This window comes from Procambarus clarkii, chromosome 14 (genome assembly GCF_040958095.1).
Source record: "Procambarus clarkii isolate CNS0578487 chromosome 14, FALCON_Pclarkii_2.0, whole genome shotgun sequence".
NCBI lineage: Eukaryota > Metazoa > Arthropoda > Malacostraca > Decapoda > Cambaridae > Procambarus > Procambarus clarkii.
The window spans coordinates 40,645,777-40,662,247 of record NC_091163.1 but is presented as its reverse complement, the minus strand read 5'-3'; the positions used below and the strand labels follow the sequence as shown (position 1 = coordinate 40,662,247).

The 16,471-nt window shown below is 40.0% G+C and overlaps 1 protein-coding gene across 15 annotated transcripts in view; it reads right to left on the bottom strand.

Moving 5' to 3' along the window:
* The window catches only part of Mrgn1 (Mahogunin ring finger 1), a 153,430-nt gene that overhangs the window by 53,463 nt on the left and 83,496 nt on the right, over positions 1-16,471 (bottom strand). For all 15 annotated transcript variants that reach the window (XR_011228478.1, XR_011228479.1, XM_069324537.1 and 12 more), the window contains one exon: positions 12,616-12,791. Coding sequence is in view for 13 of the 15 variants with exons in the window: in XM_069324537.1 (XP_069180638.1) it covers positions 12,616-12,791 (176 nt within the window). In the remaining 2 variants the exon portion in view is untranslated. The remainder of the gene's footprint in view (positions 1-12,615; positions 12,792-16,471) is intronic.

Here is a 16,471-nt window from a genome sequence, read left to right as displayed (position 1 = left end):
ATTAACATCAACACCAACATTCATCACAGGCTTACCGGACTTAGGAGGAGTTGGTTTGGGTCGTTGTTGGTCAGTGGTTCCCTTGTATTGAGACTTACCACACTTGTCTATGGTATGTCCATAGAGTCTACAATACTTGCAGTACAGTTGTGAACCAGCTTGATCGGGGCTCACCTTTTCGTAACTGTACCACGACTTCTTACTGGAGGATGGTTCAGGTGTCAGCCGGTGGATGAGGCTGTAAGTGTCAGCCGACTTAGCACACTTCAGGTAGTCGGTTTCTTCTTTATCTGCTAAGTAGAGGCGGACAGGAGGCGGCACACGTCTCAAGAATTCTTCAACAAGCATCAGGTTGACGAGTTCTGTAAAAGTAGAGACATGTGCTGCTTCCAGCCATTTCATGAAATACCTCCGTTTCGTGTTAGCAAACTCGAGGAAGGTAGTGGTACTTGCCTTCAGGTGGTCACGGAATTTCCTTCTATAACTTTCAGTAGAGAGGAGGTAGGCGTCCAACACTGCTTGTTTCAGAGTGTAGTAGTCATTCTCAGACGCCAAAGTACTGAGTGTGACTGCAGCTCTACCTGTAAGATGGACTCTGAGAAGTGTGGCCCATTGGTCGACAGGCCAACTGAGTTGATTAGCAAGGGTTTCAAAGGTGGTAAAGAACACATCAACTTCTGCTTCTACAAAGGATGGCATTAACTTACTTGCATGTGATATATTAAAACTGACGGGAAGATTGGCAGTAGCTTGCTGGCGTTGAGCGAGGTGTGAAGTTTCCAACGTGTATTCCCGTTGACGACACTCTAGAGCCAGAGTCGCTTGTTGCTTGTCATGTTCGCGTTGCATCTCCAACTCGCGTCGTTTGGTTTCAAGCTGTACTCGTTCCCGCTCCTGGAGTAGTGCAACCTCACGTTCCTGGAGGGCGAGTCCACGTTCGTGTTCTTCTCTCCTCAAGGCAGCTTCACGTTCTCTGAGGGTGATTTCTTCCCTTCGTATGTCAGCTGCTTCCCTTTGCTGTTCGCGGGCTTCCCTTTGCTGCTCACGTTCAATCTTGGCCAGCTCTAGTTTGAGTTTCAGCGTTGCCAAATCAGTTTTATCTGCAATATAGTAAGTTTCATGAGTTTCAGAGTCTATCTTACCTTGCTCTAAATAGTAATCCAGCAACAGGTTGTGTAGGTCATTTTTGTTGGCTTGGTAGGGAACTTCTAGTTGATACTCATGTGCAAGAGTTTGTAGTTCAGTCCTCTTGGCACGACTTAAAGTCCCTATTTCACCTGCTGGATTTGCACGGAAAGTTTGGAGACGAAACATGGTGAAATTAGCAAATAAAGGTACACAAATGTTCAATAATGAAATGTCAGAAACAGGACAACGTGGCAACTGGTACCTATCCTGTGTGATCTTTAACAATTAACGTTAAGTGAAAGATATTAAATGATTAAATTAAATCAAGGGCGCAGGAAATCTTGTACCCGGTACTCATGTAAGAGAATAAGGGCAAGAAAATCCTACTAACAAATGAAACAAAGTTTCGAAAACAAATGAAACAGTTAAATGCTTCAAAAGTAAAATTGGTAGTCCAAGGATGTAGGCATACCTTGCCAAGTCTCTATAGGACATAAAGCAAGTTTTTCCTACTGAATTTAATATGATACTTACAGAATTAGCGAACTTTTGTGCTCTGAAAAAATAAGCTAATTCCCTACCGTTGTATGTATCATCATCTCTGACTGACGTGTAGGGGTGCGAGGTGTCAACTGGTGACGAGAACTGCTGCTGAGGTCCCAATTCAGCAACTAAAGTTCGAGCTAGAGGAACTATGGCCCTCTTTGTCCTCCTACAGTCAGATTGCAGAAGATTGGGTACTCTTGACCCGGGGCAGACCACAGTACCAGGGTACCAATATGATGATCTGTCAGAATGAGAAATATTCAAGGGACATAGATGGTAAATACGAGTAATAACATGGAGGGAGAGATGACCAATTAAGAGTATGACTGCGGCCTACAGTCACCACGTAATCCAAAGTTGTCTCACCTTCACTATATGTTACTCTCGTAATGCACAATACACCGCACCTTATAAAAAATGAAATTGAATGAAAAATAGTAAAGCTACGTTAACAAAGTTAAATACGCTTACCATAAATTACCACTTGGCACCAGTACCTGAGTGAAGCTCCCGGACAGGCCCCCATAAAACTTGTGACGGTAACGCGTTGGTGTTCGGCTGTTTAAGGCTAGGGGTATGGCCTCGTCACATAGTTATAAAAAAAAATAGAAAACTGGAACTTCGTCTGTGGTAAGGTAAGGAGAAGACACACAAAACACAAGTAAAACTTTAACAATGAAATTTTAATTACGTTAAATAAATCAAAACATGAAAATAATGCACAAACAAATTCTTATAATAAAATCAATGAATCAAAATAATAAGAATACTTAAATGACAAAATGAAAAGTTACGTTAAGGCAAAATAACAAGAAGTGCAACACAAAAGTTAAGTGGGAGGTGCTGGAATATTGGCTTAAAGCCACCACCTCTCTCAGTACACGCTAACGTCTAGCTGGGAGGAGTGCTGGCTACGAAAGCACGGAACATTCTGAAGACTGATGTTGGGGCGACCCCAGACATCGGGTAGTATTGGGGGGGGGGCGAGGCAGGTGCAGCCAGACCGGCGACCAATCAGCGGAGTCGTAGCGATCAACGGGTAGTTTGGTGGTTGGAGTTCGAACAGGTGGCTGGTTGCATACGTTTCTGCTCACCCTGGCAAGCCTTGCTGGTGTTTGTTGTCGTTGTTGGACATTTCTTCCATAGTCTTTTATATAGTTGTGAAGACGTAATTTTGGAGGGAAGAGCAGGCTCAATCTCTTGAAGGAGATTATTGTCACAATATATATATATATATATATATGTCGTACCTAGTAGCCAGAACTCACTTCTCAGCCTACTATGCAAGGCCCGATTTGCCTAATAAGCCAAGTTTTCATTAATTAATTGTTTTTCGACTACCTAACCTAACCTCACCTAACTTTTTCGGCAACCTAACCTAACCTAACCTATAAAGATAGGTTAGGTTAGGTTAGGTAGGGTTGGTTAGGTTCGGTCATATATCTACGTTAATTTTAACTCCAATAAACAAAAATTGACCTAATACCTAATGAAATGGGTAGCTTTATCATTTCATAAGAAACAAATTAGAGAAAATATATTATTTCATGAGAACTTGGCTTATTAGGCAAATCGGGCCTTGCATAGTAGGCTGAGAAGTGCGTTCTGGCTACTAGGTACGACATATATATATATATATATATATATATATATATATATATATATATATATATATATATATATATATATATATATATATATATATATATAAAATATATATATATATATATATATATATATATATATATATATATATATATATATATATATGTCGTACCTAGTAGCCAGAACGCACTTCTAGGCCTACTATTCATGGCCCGATTTGCCTAATAAGCCAAGTTTTCATGAATTAATTGTTTTTCGACTACCTAACCTACCTAACCTAACCTAACCTATCTTTTTCGGCTACATAACCGAACCTAACCTATAAAGATAGGTTAGGTTAGGTTAGGTAGGGTTGGTTAGGTTCGGTCATATATCTACGTTAATTTTAACTCCAATAAATAAAAATTGACCTCATACATAATGAAATGGGTAGTTTTATCATTTCATAAGAAAAAAATTTGAGAAAATATAATAATTCAGGAAAACTTGGCTTATTAGGCAAATCGGGCCTTGCATAGTAGGCTGAGAAGTGCGTTCTGGTTACTAGGTACGACATATATATATATATATATATATATATATATATATATTATATATATATATATTATATATATATATATATATTATATATATATATATATATATATATATATTATATATATATATATATATATTATATATATATATATATATATATATTATATATATATATATATATATATATATATATATATATATATATATATATATATATATATATATATATATATATATATATATGTCGTACCTAGTAGCCAGAATTGCGTTCTGGCTACTAGGTACGACATATATATATACACACACACACACACACACATACATAAATACATACATATAGTATACGTAGCCAGAAATCAATAGAGATGAAAACTTCTACTGCCCAGTTGACCCTAACAAGGATTCACTAGCCAAATGATTTACCCTCTCGTTTTCCCCCACCATAGATGCATGTGGTTTCTCCCCTCCAGAAGCTCCAGCTCCTGGGCTGACTCAATCACCAAATACGTAAATATGGAATACTATAAAGTACTGTATATGAATCACCATGCATAGGTGCCATAAAGCAATATTAAAAAATGTAAGAACGTGATAATAACTCCTCTCCTTTAGCTAGAACTAGGGTTACGTACACCACACTTAACTGTCCTACAAGTCATCACAGCAGTTCAAGACACATGCCATACCAGGGTGCTGTCTGTGCTGGTGGTGCAAGTGATGGTAGTGGGTGATGATGATGATGTAAGTGGTGGATGATTTAAGTGATGGTAGTGGGTGGGTGATGACCATGTGAGAGGGTGTGTGGTGACTGCGTACTCTGTTACATACACAAGACAATGGCTGCCAGTAAAGTAACAATTTAATGACAAACACACCGGGAGTATTCTAAATAAATAGTTTGCATCTGTGTTTATGTAAGAGGAATACATATATACAGTATATTATATAATATATATATATATATATATATATATATATATATATATATATATATACAGTATCCACTCAATTTAACGGCCTCTTTTATACCGATCTGCTGGTATTAACGACCGGTTTGGGAGCCCAGTAGCTAGAGCCTGCTATACCGGTCTGCGGTCGATATTACCGACAGTCGGTATTGGGTTTGTTGTGGCATCAGCGTCCCCTCACATGGCGACCAGGCCGCCACCGACCTGGATCGTCCAGAGTCATATATTACATCTTAATTTTCTTTTAAAATGATTCACTTTAATGAAGAAAATTGTAAATTATTATTAATAAAATATTTTGAAACAGTTTTTATTAAGCAAAAGTCTTTGTTTTCTTATTAAATACCTTTTATAGTATGTATAGGCACTAGGTATTTTTTTTCCCACGGACCTAGTATGTACTCCGACGGGCCATGTGTTCCCATTGTTTACCGTGAACTCGCGCGGCTAGCTTCAATTGTGAAGGATATTACTGTACTGTAATTGTGATCTTTTTAATTTACAAAATGCCAAAAGTTACCCAAAGGAAGCGCCTGACGGTTGCACAGAAGCTGGAGTTAATTAAGAAACTTGATAAAGGATATTCTCATGCACGAGCAGCAGCAGAGTTTAACATCGGGAAAAGTACAGTAAGTGACATCAAGAAACAGAAGGATACTCTATTAAAATATGTGAGCACAACAGAGTGTGCTACTTCTGGTGCTGCATGTTCGAGAAAAACAGTAAAGTCTGGTCAGTATCCACAATTGGATGCTGCAGTGTATAAGTGGTTTATTCAGCACCGCACAATTGGCATGGCAATAAGATTTGAAGAGCTTAAAGTTGCAGCAAGTAAACTTGCCATTCAATTAGGTATAAAAGATTTCAGTGCAAGTGATGGGTGGGTTGGAAGATTTAAGGCTCGGCATAACATTTCAAACACCAAAAAAATTTCTGGTGAGGCGTCAAGTGCTGATCCCACTAATGTTGATTCATTCAAGGCTAAATTAAACGAGTACATTGTCAGTAATAATTTAAGGAAATATCAAGTATATAATGCTGATGAGACTGGGTTTATGTGGCGAGCTGTACCAAGTACATCCTTAACCAGTAGGATGCAGGAAAATATTCCTGGACGAAAGATAAGCAAGGAACGGCTCTCAGTCTTGCTTTGTGCTAATGCTGATGCCTCTCACAGGACAAAATGTGCCGTGGTAGGCAAGTCTAAAAATCCTCGAGCCTTAAAAAATATAATGCAGGCATTACCTGTAATATATTACAATTCTAAGAAATCATGGTTTAATCAAATAATATTTACGGACTGGTTTGAAAACCACTTTTGCAAAGAAGTCAGAGAATTCCAGATCAACAAATGTGGAATAAAGGCCAGTGAGGTTAAGGCATTGTTGCTGCTAGATAATGCTCCTGCTCATCCCATTAGCAAGTTAATTTCAAGGGATGGCAGAATAAAATGCATGGCACTTCCACCAAACACAACATCCTTGATCCAGCCCATGGACCAAGGTGTTATCCTTGCTGCTAAACGTATGTACCAAACAGCAATGCTTGAAGATGTTTTAGTTGTTTTACCTAGCGAGGAAGATGAATTGACAGGAAAGGATACAAGGGCTCAAAGAACACTAGAAAATCTAAAAAAGTACACAATCAGGGAAGCAATATTCCACTGGGCTAGGCTTTGGAATAAAGTGAAAGAAACCACACTAACAAATTCATGGAAGAAACTGTTAACAGAGAGGCCTAGATGTGAAGCAGCAGTATCTGATAGTGAATTCGAAGGTTTTGAAAATGAAGCCAATGATTTTGAAGGGTTTGAAGAAACGATCCGAACAATGTTGCTCCAAGCTGGTCAGGGTGTACAAGTGAATGATATCAATGAATGGTTAGAAAATGATTACGATCCTGGTTATGAATTGTTAACTGAAGAACAGATTGCGCAAAGTGTTCTCGGAAATGACTCTGATGACTCTGATGACTCTGATGATGACTCGGACGATGTTGGTGAGGCTCTGCCTAGAGGTGTCGGATATCAGAAAAGATTGGAACAAGTTGAGGAACTCATTGAATATTCAATAAAAAGTAAACATGAGGTTATTGGAAATTTTTATGTACACCTTACAGCCTTAAAGCAATGTCTCAAAACGTTAGCCAGAGAAAATCAGATTCAGACAAAAATAGATAAATTCATGATTTCAACGGTTCGTGAAAAATCTTCGTCGACAAGCGATGCTGCACCCGTCGATGCTGAATTACCATCGACAAGTCGTGGAGCATCCGCCAGCAATGAATGCTCTACAAGCCATGCTGCACCCGCCGATGCTGAATTCCCATCGACAAGTCGTGGAACATCCGCCAGCAACGAATGCTCTACAAGCCATGTTGCACCCGCCGATGCTGAATTCCCACCAAGTCGTGACAAGTCATCCACTAACGATATAAAATATGATTGAAAGGCATATAAATTAGTGTAAAAAGTATTGATAGAGTACAGTATTGTAAGTGTTAATGATTAATTAAGCCTAGACAAAAAGATACTGTACAGTGTAAATATACAGTAGAAATAATTGTCAATAGTGAAGTAGAATTAGAACTCATGTGAATTAGTAGTAAGGCTAGCTGTTGTGTGAAGTGAGTGCCTGAAAATAATTGTACATATAAAACAAGCGCTGCAGAGGATGACGTAATCATCACAGCTTCGTAATCTTCAGCTTCATTAAAAGTAAGTCAATTTACCAATTTTATTATAGTATTACAAGATATTAATTTTTTTTTTTTCAACAAAAGCTACATATTAGTCTCTGCAAATGTATATTCTATCGTCAGCAGAGAAAAGGTGAGCTCAAAATATTTCGTCTTGGCTAGCTCTCAGTGACAAGGCTCGATCGCCATTGTTATGGCATGGCCGCCACAGCCTGTGTTGTAACATTAAAAGTCAGTCAATTTACCAATTTTATTATAGTATTACAAGATATTAGTTGTTTTTTTTCAACAAAAGCTACATATTAGTCTCTGCAAATGTATATTCTATCATCAGCAGAGAAAAGGTGAGCTCAAAATATTTCGTCTTGGCTAGCTCTCAGTGACAAGGCTCGATCGCCATTGTTATGGCATGGCCGCCACAGCCTGTGTCGTAACATTAAAAATACATTACCTGCACTGTTCAGGGTAAATCAAAACACATCTCTAAAATTTTATTAAGACAATATTAACTCGCTGATTGATACATGAAATATTTTTCAATACAAAGGAATGAATCAATTTTTTCCCACCCATCTGGACTTGATCAGAGCGTGTTTACACATCATCCATGCAGCAGCCAGCAACTGGCTTAATCGTCGGCCGTGCACTAAATTGGAATGCAATTACACAATGAACTTTATTTAATTTTAGTTATACAGTGTAAAATATATCCTACCTGAATGTTACTTGAAAAATTACCCGACCCGACTTAACGTCGGAAATAACGGAGCTCCGTAAATAACGACTTGGGCTCAGCCCCATATAGGCTGTTAAATTGAGTGGATACTGTATATATATATATATATATATATATATATATATATATGTATATATATATGTATGTATATATTTATATTTATTTTTCCCCTGCAGCTGATCAGTGATTGCCACGAAGTTATTAAACAAACATAAAACTAAAGTCAAACAAGTGCTCTGCCATGAGAAGTAATCGCCTGGCTCCCTACACAATATAAATATGAGCTCTGTCATCCTTTGTCTTGCTTACCTGATAATTCATTAAGAGTCAAGCAGAATGCTGGAATCACAGAGGACTGATTATGTGGCATCTATCTAAAAAAAGGGGATACATCACTTGAACTGAACTGTCGGCCAATTAGTTTGGCATGTGTTGTGGGAAACAGGACCCACTGAGATTATGCAGTGACATCTTGGGTACTATACCATACAATGGACATCTTCTTCTGCATGTGACCAGAAGAGGATGGGAAAGCTAATCCCAGACATTAAGAACCTTTCTTATGAAGAGAGATTAAGTTTAAGTAAGCCTAGTTTACATTCTTTCAGAAGGATGAAGAGTACGAGACAACAGAATTATACTAATGGATGACTGAATATTTAAGGAAGAATATACTGTAAACAGTTTACTGAATATATAAACTCAAGATAAAAGAGAAACAATTGATTTAAATGGCATAGGTTGAAATTTCAATTAGAACTGGGTAACAAAATGGCCGAAATACTTTTCATAAGAGTGGCTTCATTAGCATGTGTAACTCCTGTCCCTACAACTGTACAATACTCTTATGTTCTTTGTACACACATTATTTAGAATAAACATGATTATTATCAACAAGTGGTTTGGTAATAGGGCAGTTGATTGATTGAACTGGACGCCAGGCAATGTAATTTACACGTTGCTGCTGGACTGTCTCCTGGAGCATACCTAGAGAGGGTTTCGGGAGTTGTTCTACTCCCCCGAGCCTGGCCGTTTCAAGTAGAGGCTAGACAAATATGCTAGTGGGTAATGAAGTGTAATGAAGTAAGGGCGAAGAGGGAGAACGGCCTATTGACATAGCTCGAGTGCATGGGGGGAGTTGTGTAAAACCTTGGTTTGTGCCTCGGAGAGGCTGCAGGATCCAGTAAGTTCCGTAGAACTTCAGTTTCAACTCCTTTTGACCATGTCGTAGCTCAGTCGATTAAGGCAGCGTCTGGGATGCTCTCGGACGCAGGTTCGAATCCTCGTCACGGCCCTTGTGGGTTTGTTCAGGCTAGTGGGTGTGGTTGGATATAAATACAACCTGCCTCTCAAGGCCAACAGATTTTCTGGATTTCCCTACACTCTAATTTGTCTACTTTGTTTAGGATTGAAAACCAGGTGGTGCTGGAAACAAATTTGTAAATACTGAAGCTATAGATAATATGAATATTCTGTACTCAATGGCGTTTATTTTAGCCTTTCCGTTTTCTAGTGTGTTGTCTGCCATGCAGTCTGCCTTATAGATTTAGTGCATGACCAGTGCTGACCCTTTTAAGTAAAACATGCTTATACAGTATTGAGCGTGTGTAAACGTGTGTGTGCAGTAAAGATACTTACAACACTAACACAACATCCCAGGCTTGTAGGCATGGTAGAGTATCGGAAGCCCAAACCAGCCAGTTGATGAGGTAGGCCAAGACTTTGATTCCCAAGAGACGTGGCTCGTGGAGGACCACGCTAGTCAGTCGGGATAACGTCCTGGGAGCCAAGTTAAGCCCGAAGGGGAGAGCCTGAAAGTGGTAAGAGGTGTGACGAACCTTGAACCCCAACCAGTCCCTGAACCTCAGATGAAGAGGGACATGCCAATATACATCCATCCCCAAGGTTCACACACACACAAAAGTTGCCAGAGACCACCAGGAAAACAATGGAAACGGTGGTGGTGGTGGTGATGGTCATCCAGAAAATTCGACATGGATTGTAAACACTGACCCTTGATATGTCAATCATCACACCTGCCTTGGAACAATTCTGTTTGGCCATGGAAAATCAGGCACATAAGGTAACCATCACCAGAAAAACCTGGAGAAAACATCCGAAAAGCCCAGATCTTCTTATTCAGGTTCCAAAAAAGTCTGCAGGCATCGCCACATCACAATTCAGATCCTCCTCCTAAGGTTTCCCCAACGTCAAGAAAGTGGTCAGGTGTCCTCCCCTAATCTACCAGAGGACCCAAAACAGAAATCAGGACAGTACGTCACTTTTGCGAGCCACTTCCATTTTCTAGTATGACAATTTTTGGCCTTGTGTAATGCACACAAGCAAAAAGTTATGTTCTTTGTGGGAGGACAGGTTGCACAATGTCACTTGGATATACTATGGAGGGGGATGACAGAACTGATGAGGGTAGCTTTGTTGAACATTCCTGAAACAAGATTGCTCCAACAGTTACCCAATAATTTGAGCCACGGGCTCAACTGAATACCACCACCAAAACCCATACCTCTGCCAGGACCCTGACTGATGGCAAGACAAAGGAAGAGGCTTCACCTGGACCACTAATTAAGAACGACAACAACAAATGCAGACCCTCCAAAACGGGGTGCAAGCTTCCGCCACACAGGAACAAACAGCAACGACTTAAACTTCAGGTGTACTAAACTCATCATCAAGAAAAGCACTAACATTAGCAAACAGTATAGTAGGCAGTTATCACATACCATCAAACACAGGAAGGAAAATTCAACATGGGTGCCCTCTTCTTGGTAAATTAATACAAAGACTGAGCATGTTGAATGAATGAGTGATGACAGACCAGTGAAGAGTGAATTCAAGTGAATTTGCAGGTCGGAGAAGGAGAGCAAGTTGGGCAAGAAGTTAGCCAAACATGGTGAATGTGCATGTGAGGAACTATATACAGTATTATGAGCGAACAAGGCACAAGAAATGGTAAATGACAGGTCTGGGAGGAAGCAGTTGATGGGGGAGAGTGTAGATATTTGTAAGGTTCATGACAATCAATGTATATTTGCTCTTATACATCAGTGGGATAATTCTGTAGATTACAGCTGAAATATTATGCAGCTTACCAATGCTATACCAAGTGTACAAGCAAATTTTATTCACATCTGTAACCATCTTTTACTATAATATTTCCTTTTTGTTTCATCAGTAAAGTGACACACTCATGGTGGGCCTGTTTCCTTACACCTAATGCCTCTGTTCACCCAGTAGTACATATGTACCCTGGTAGTTAGATAACTGTTGTGAGATCCCTCTTGGGAAAGGTCAGTAGTTGGCCTAGGGGGTAACCTTATGCCTGATGCATCTGTTCACCTAGTAGTAAATAGGTACCCAGGAATTTGGCAACTCTTGTGGGCTGCATGGTGGGGGAAGGTCCGTAGCTGTCCTAGGAATGACATAAATCAGCCTAAGTACAGGCTTCCTGTCCCCAGCAATAAGAATTATGTTTGTGAGGTGTCCAGAGATGAGAGATCAATACCACCCACGGGCATAATAGTTGTCATGGATACATCACGTCAGTATTGCCCGACGAGATAGTAACACCCCACGTTGCAAGGATCGGCCACCAGGGTGTTTAACAAGCCAATACCTACCTTGTATCAACATACATGGCAGCTGAAAGCTTCAAGCCAACACAAAAAGGCACACTCCTGGTAAGGCAATGAAACAAAACATCCTTCAAAATCTATCAGGCATCCCTCAACCCATCCTCCGAATTGACAGTACGTTTTAATACTAAGTGTAATAAGTGCATTTCCAGACTGTTATACATAGTACATAATTGCACTTATGGGGCTTTGTACATTTACCTCCCCATTTTTGGAGGACGGGCTGCATCCCTAACAGGAAGTGATACTTAATGAGAGAATTAGTTCTCCTTGTTGGAACTAGGAAGCCTGTACTTGGCTACATCCATTTATCCTAACTCAATGACAGCACCGACCCTCCCCAGGATGCAAGCCACGACAGTTGCCTAATCCCGGGTATCTATTTATAACCAGGTGAATATAGGTATCGGGTAAAAGGAAACACGCCCAACTCTTTCTGTCCTGTCCAAAGGATTGAAATTGAGTCCCTCAATTATGAGTCAAGGACATAGACGTAGACCACTTGCAACAACTTCCGAAAAAAATTTCCGCTTGTAATAAATGTAATAAATTAGATACATCATGTAATAAATTAGATACATCTTGTTATAACATTTTTACGACGTATTAGAATGTTGTTACAACATGCTATACTGGTTGTTACAACTGGTCAGGTGTTAAAACTCGTTTGAACATTGCAACAATGTCGTCATTTTGTCGTGTGTGTGCTGGGCGAGGGCATACAGAAATACAGTATTTACGTTACCTTGATGCTTCATTACGAATGAGAGACTCGGATGGTGCATCAGTTGCATTCTGAGGCAGCTGGACGTACAGCTCGTGTGCCGGTGGAGCGGAGGGTTGCTGCAGTGCGACAGATGGACCATTGAGGGCTTCAATAAGGGAAACTGCTTCATAGCCTGGTGGTACATTATCTCCACTCTGGTATTAAAGAAAATCACTACATCAAATTCATGCATATTCTAGATAAAAGTAACAATCAAATTATTAAAATTATCACATTATTAAAATTATCAAATCAAATTAAATTATCATTATCAAATCAAATGAAATTATCATTATCAAATCAAATGAAATTATCATTATCAAATCAAATGAAATTATCATTATCAAATCAAATGAAATTATCATTATCAAATCAAATGAAATTATCATTATCAAATCAAATGAAATTATAAAATTATTATTAACACTATCGCTCGCTTTGGACACCGATCACGTCCACTTTTTTTTCTCTTGAGTCCTTGCCGTGGACAGGACTCACATCCGCTCCAAAAATATTTGTATAAAATTCATTTTTTATCCAATCGACCTCGGCATAGTTTCAAAATAAGCGCCTTTAGAATGCGCACAATTTGATACCAAAATGAAAGATGTAACACGAAACTTGATGTCAGAACACTTGAAAGATTATAAATACATTTTAGGGTCTAAATTTTAAATTTTAAAATATTTGTTAAAATTCTATTATTGTGCTATTATTATGGGTCTAGTTTTAAAATGTGCGCCTTTCGATTGCAAACAATTTGATACCAAAACGAGCGACATATCATGAAAATTGATGTCAAAACACTGGAAAGATATAAATAATTGTGATGATGAGCGTCCAAAATTTAAATATTTGTTAAAATTCTATTTATTGTGCTATTATTATGAGACTAGTTTTAAAATGCACCTTTATATTATGAACAATTTGACACCAAAACGAGCGATGTAACACGAAAATTGATGTTATCAAACTGAACGAGTATACACATTAGGTTGTGGTGTGCAAATTGGTGCTCGTTCACGGGTAACTGTAGGCTTTGCTGCGGGAAGTCTCGCCAGGCTTTTGGACATTATATGCATATACACCTGCAGGGAATTTAATTGCGAACATAATGATACCAAAACGAACGCTGTAGCACGAGAATTAAGGTGAGAAAACTGAAACGAGTATGCACATTTTACTGATTTTGTGCACTCACGGGTAATTTTCCTGACTTTAGGCTTTGCTGTGGGGAGTCTCGCCAGGCTTTTGGACATTACTGTACAGTATATGCATATACACCTGCAGGGAATTTAATTGCGAACACAATGATACCAAAACGAACGACATAGCATGAGAATTAAGGTGAGAAAACTGAAACGAGTATACACAATTAGGCGTCACTGCACGCTCGCCCGCACCATCCACCCCATGACGTCAAAGTCTGCAGCGCTCACGCGCCGCGCGCGATAGTGTTAACACTTTCAAGTTCCAGCGATGCGTTTTAGTGCCATAGGTACTACGATAGTAAACATTCTAATGACACTAGAATGCATCTGACTGCTATTCATAAACATTCATATATTCATCACTGTTACACAATCTATTATAAGCTCAATTTTGTTTTTGCATCAGCTCACTACAAATTCTTTTGCGAATCTTTTTGATGCCAAATTTATAGTTATAACCCAAAAAACCAGGGTCATCTGGTTCTAGTTTTTACATAACCAAAATTCACCATCTTTGGTTATGTAGCTCCAAGGAGCCGTAGGGGCTCCCCACAGAAAACCAGCATTGAATATAAGGACACGCCATTTTCTGGGTGAGCCCCGGAGGCTCCCTGGAGCTATTGGGCTAATATGTGATACATTAGACTAGGGCTTTAGTCAATAGAATTCAGCCTACCTGGCCCCCTCAGAGAGGCACAGGGAGCACTGGCTCTGAAAACACACACCCTCCCCTCACCGTGGTTAATGGGTTTTCCTCATCTGCCAACGACTGGGGTTAGGCACCCAGAAAGGTAGGCATAACAGAACAGACCCACATGGTAAGAAATTGCAACCGAAACTGAACAGAGAGGCAGAACTCCCTCAATTCCCAAGGAAACAACCAAACATCACACTACTCTGCCCGCCGCTAATCCGTGCACAGTATTCGGCATCAAATGATGGTCCTGAAAAAGCCAAGAAAAGACAAGACAACTCGATCAGAAAGAGAAGACAATCAACGACAACCTGCATCAAAAGGACCAGACGCAAAGAGTAGAAGTGAAGACCAAACCAGCCGTGTACTAGACCGGTCCAATCTGCTGGAAGAGGTGGAGCTAGGGAAAATGCCCCGGGTGTGGACACCGAGCAAGCAGCGCTGGAAACCAAGGCTGGGCCGGCCACCAAGGGGCACAAAGACAACTCTCCCGTGGTAAGACTCCAACAGAGCGAGAACTCGAAGCAACAGCTGGACTGGGAAAAGAGGAACAGGTAACCCTATCTCAACCAGTGCTGAAAAGCATCCACCGCAAACGCTCCGTGGTCAGGGAAGGGTGCTACATAAAGAGGACCACCTCCAGGAACCTGTACGTCCTGCAGAGCCAACGGAAGGAGTTGGCAGCGATCGCCCATTCCGTGTGGAGAGGAGAATAAACTGAGACGGGCCATCAGCCAGGAGGTTGGTCACTCCCCGGATATGAACTGCACGCCAAACCCCGAGAATCCAGCAGACGAGCCACTCGAAGCGACCAGCCCCAAAGATTGAAATTGAAATTGAAATTGAAATAAGTTTATTGAGGTAAAATACACACAAAGGGATGAGGTAGCTCAAGCTATTCTCACCCCATTCAGTACAACGTGTTAATATATACATAGACACACATCACAAATAAACACATTACCAAACATTCTGAGAGGTAAAAATATACATTTCCTCCCTCACAAGTAGTATGGTATCAGACGTACACACAAATACTTTTATGACCTAGGTATACTGTATAGACAATTTGCAAGACACCTGCAGATAATTCAACAAAATATTACAATCTTGGTGCAAAATTCTTATATCTCTCAAGAATATCATCAACCTTTCCGTTGTGACACATCCAGGCTATTTGTTCAGGAACAGTCCTTATCTCAGTGTTTCTATATACATTAATCGACGGACAATCAAGAATATAATGGGCAAGGGTGTGAGACCTTAACATACCACATAGTTTACACTTCGTGTCATTACCATGAACATCTATCCCATATTCCCAGTAATATTTGTACCCAAGCCTGAGCCGCATGTACACAGAGTCACTCCAAGCATTTCTCCTTTTACCATAAGTGAAATGGGTGTTTTGACTCACATACATGTAGTGTTGCATGGTTTGACTACTCTCATACATTATCTCTCTCCTCTCCACTCCCGCCTGTGCCTGAATATTTCTGATTTTGCTTCTTATTTGTCTCATTGTGAATTCACATTCAATGTCAACTTGTGGTTTTGATGTGGCACGTTTGGCCAAGTCATCCGCCACCTCGTTGAGCACTATTCCAACATGAGATGGAATCCACATGAATTTCACACTATGGCCTTTCAGCTGTATCTCAGTTATTCTTCTCTTACAGTCCTCCACTATAGACATGAAGACTGGGTTTCGACTGTTTAAGGACTCCAGTGCTCCTCGGCTATCGACAAATACAAAAACATTTTTGTCGTCATGACGTACTTCCTCCAAACACGCCAGAATGGCCTGCAGTTCAGCTTGTGTGGATGATATATAATTACTAAGCCGGAGTTCAATTATCCTGTCCACAGTCCCAAACTCCGTATAATCCCTTATTAGGACACCACACCCTGCCCTGCCATCTTCCGCCAC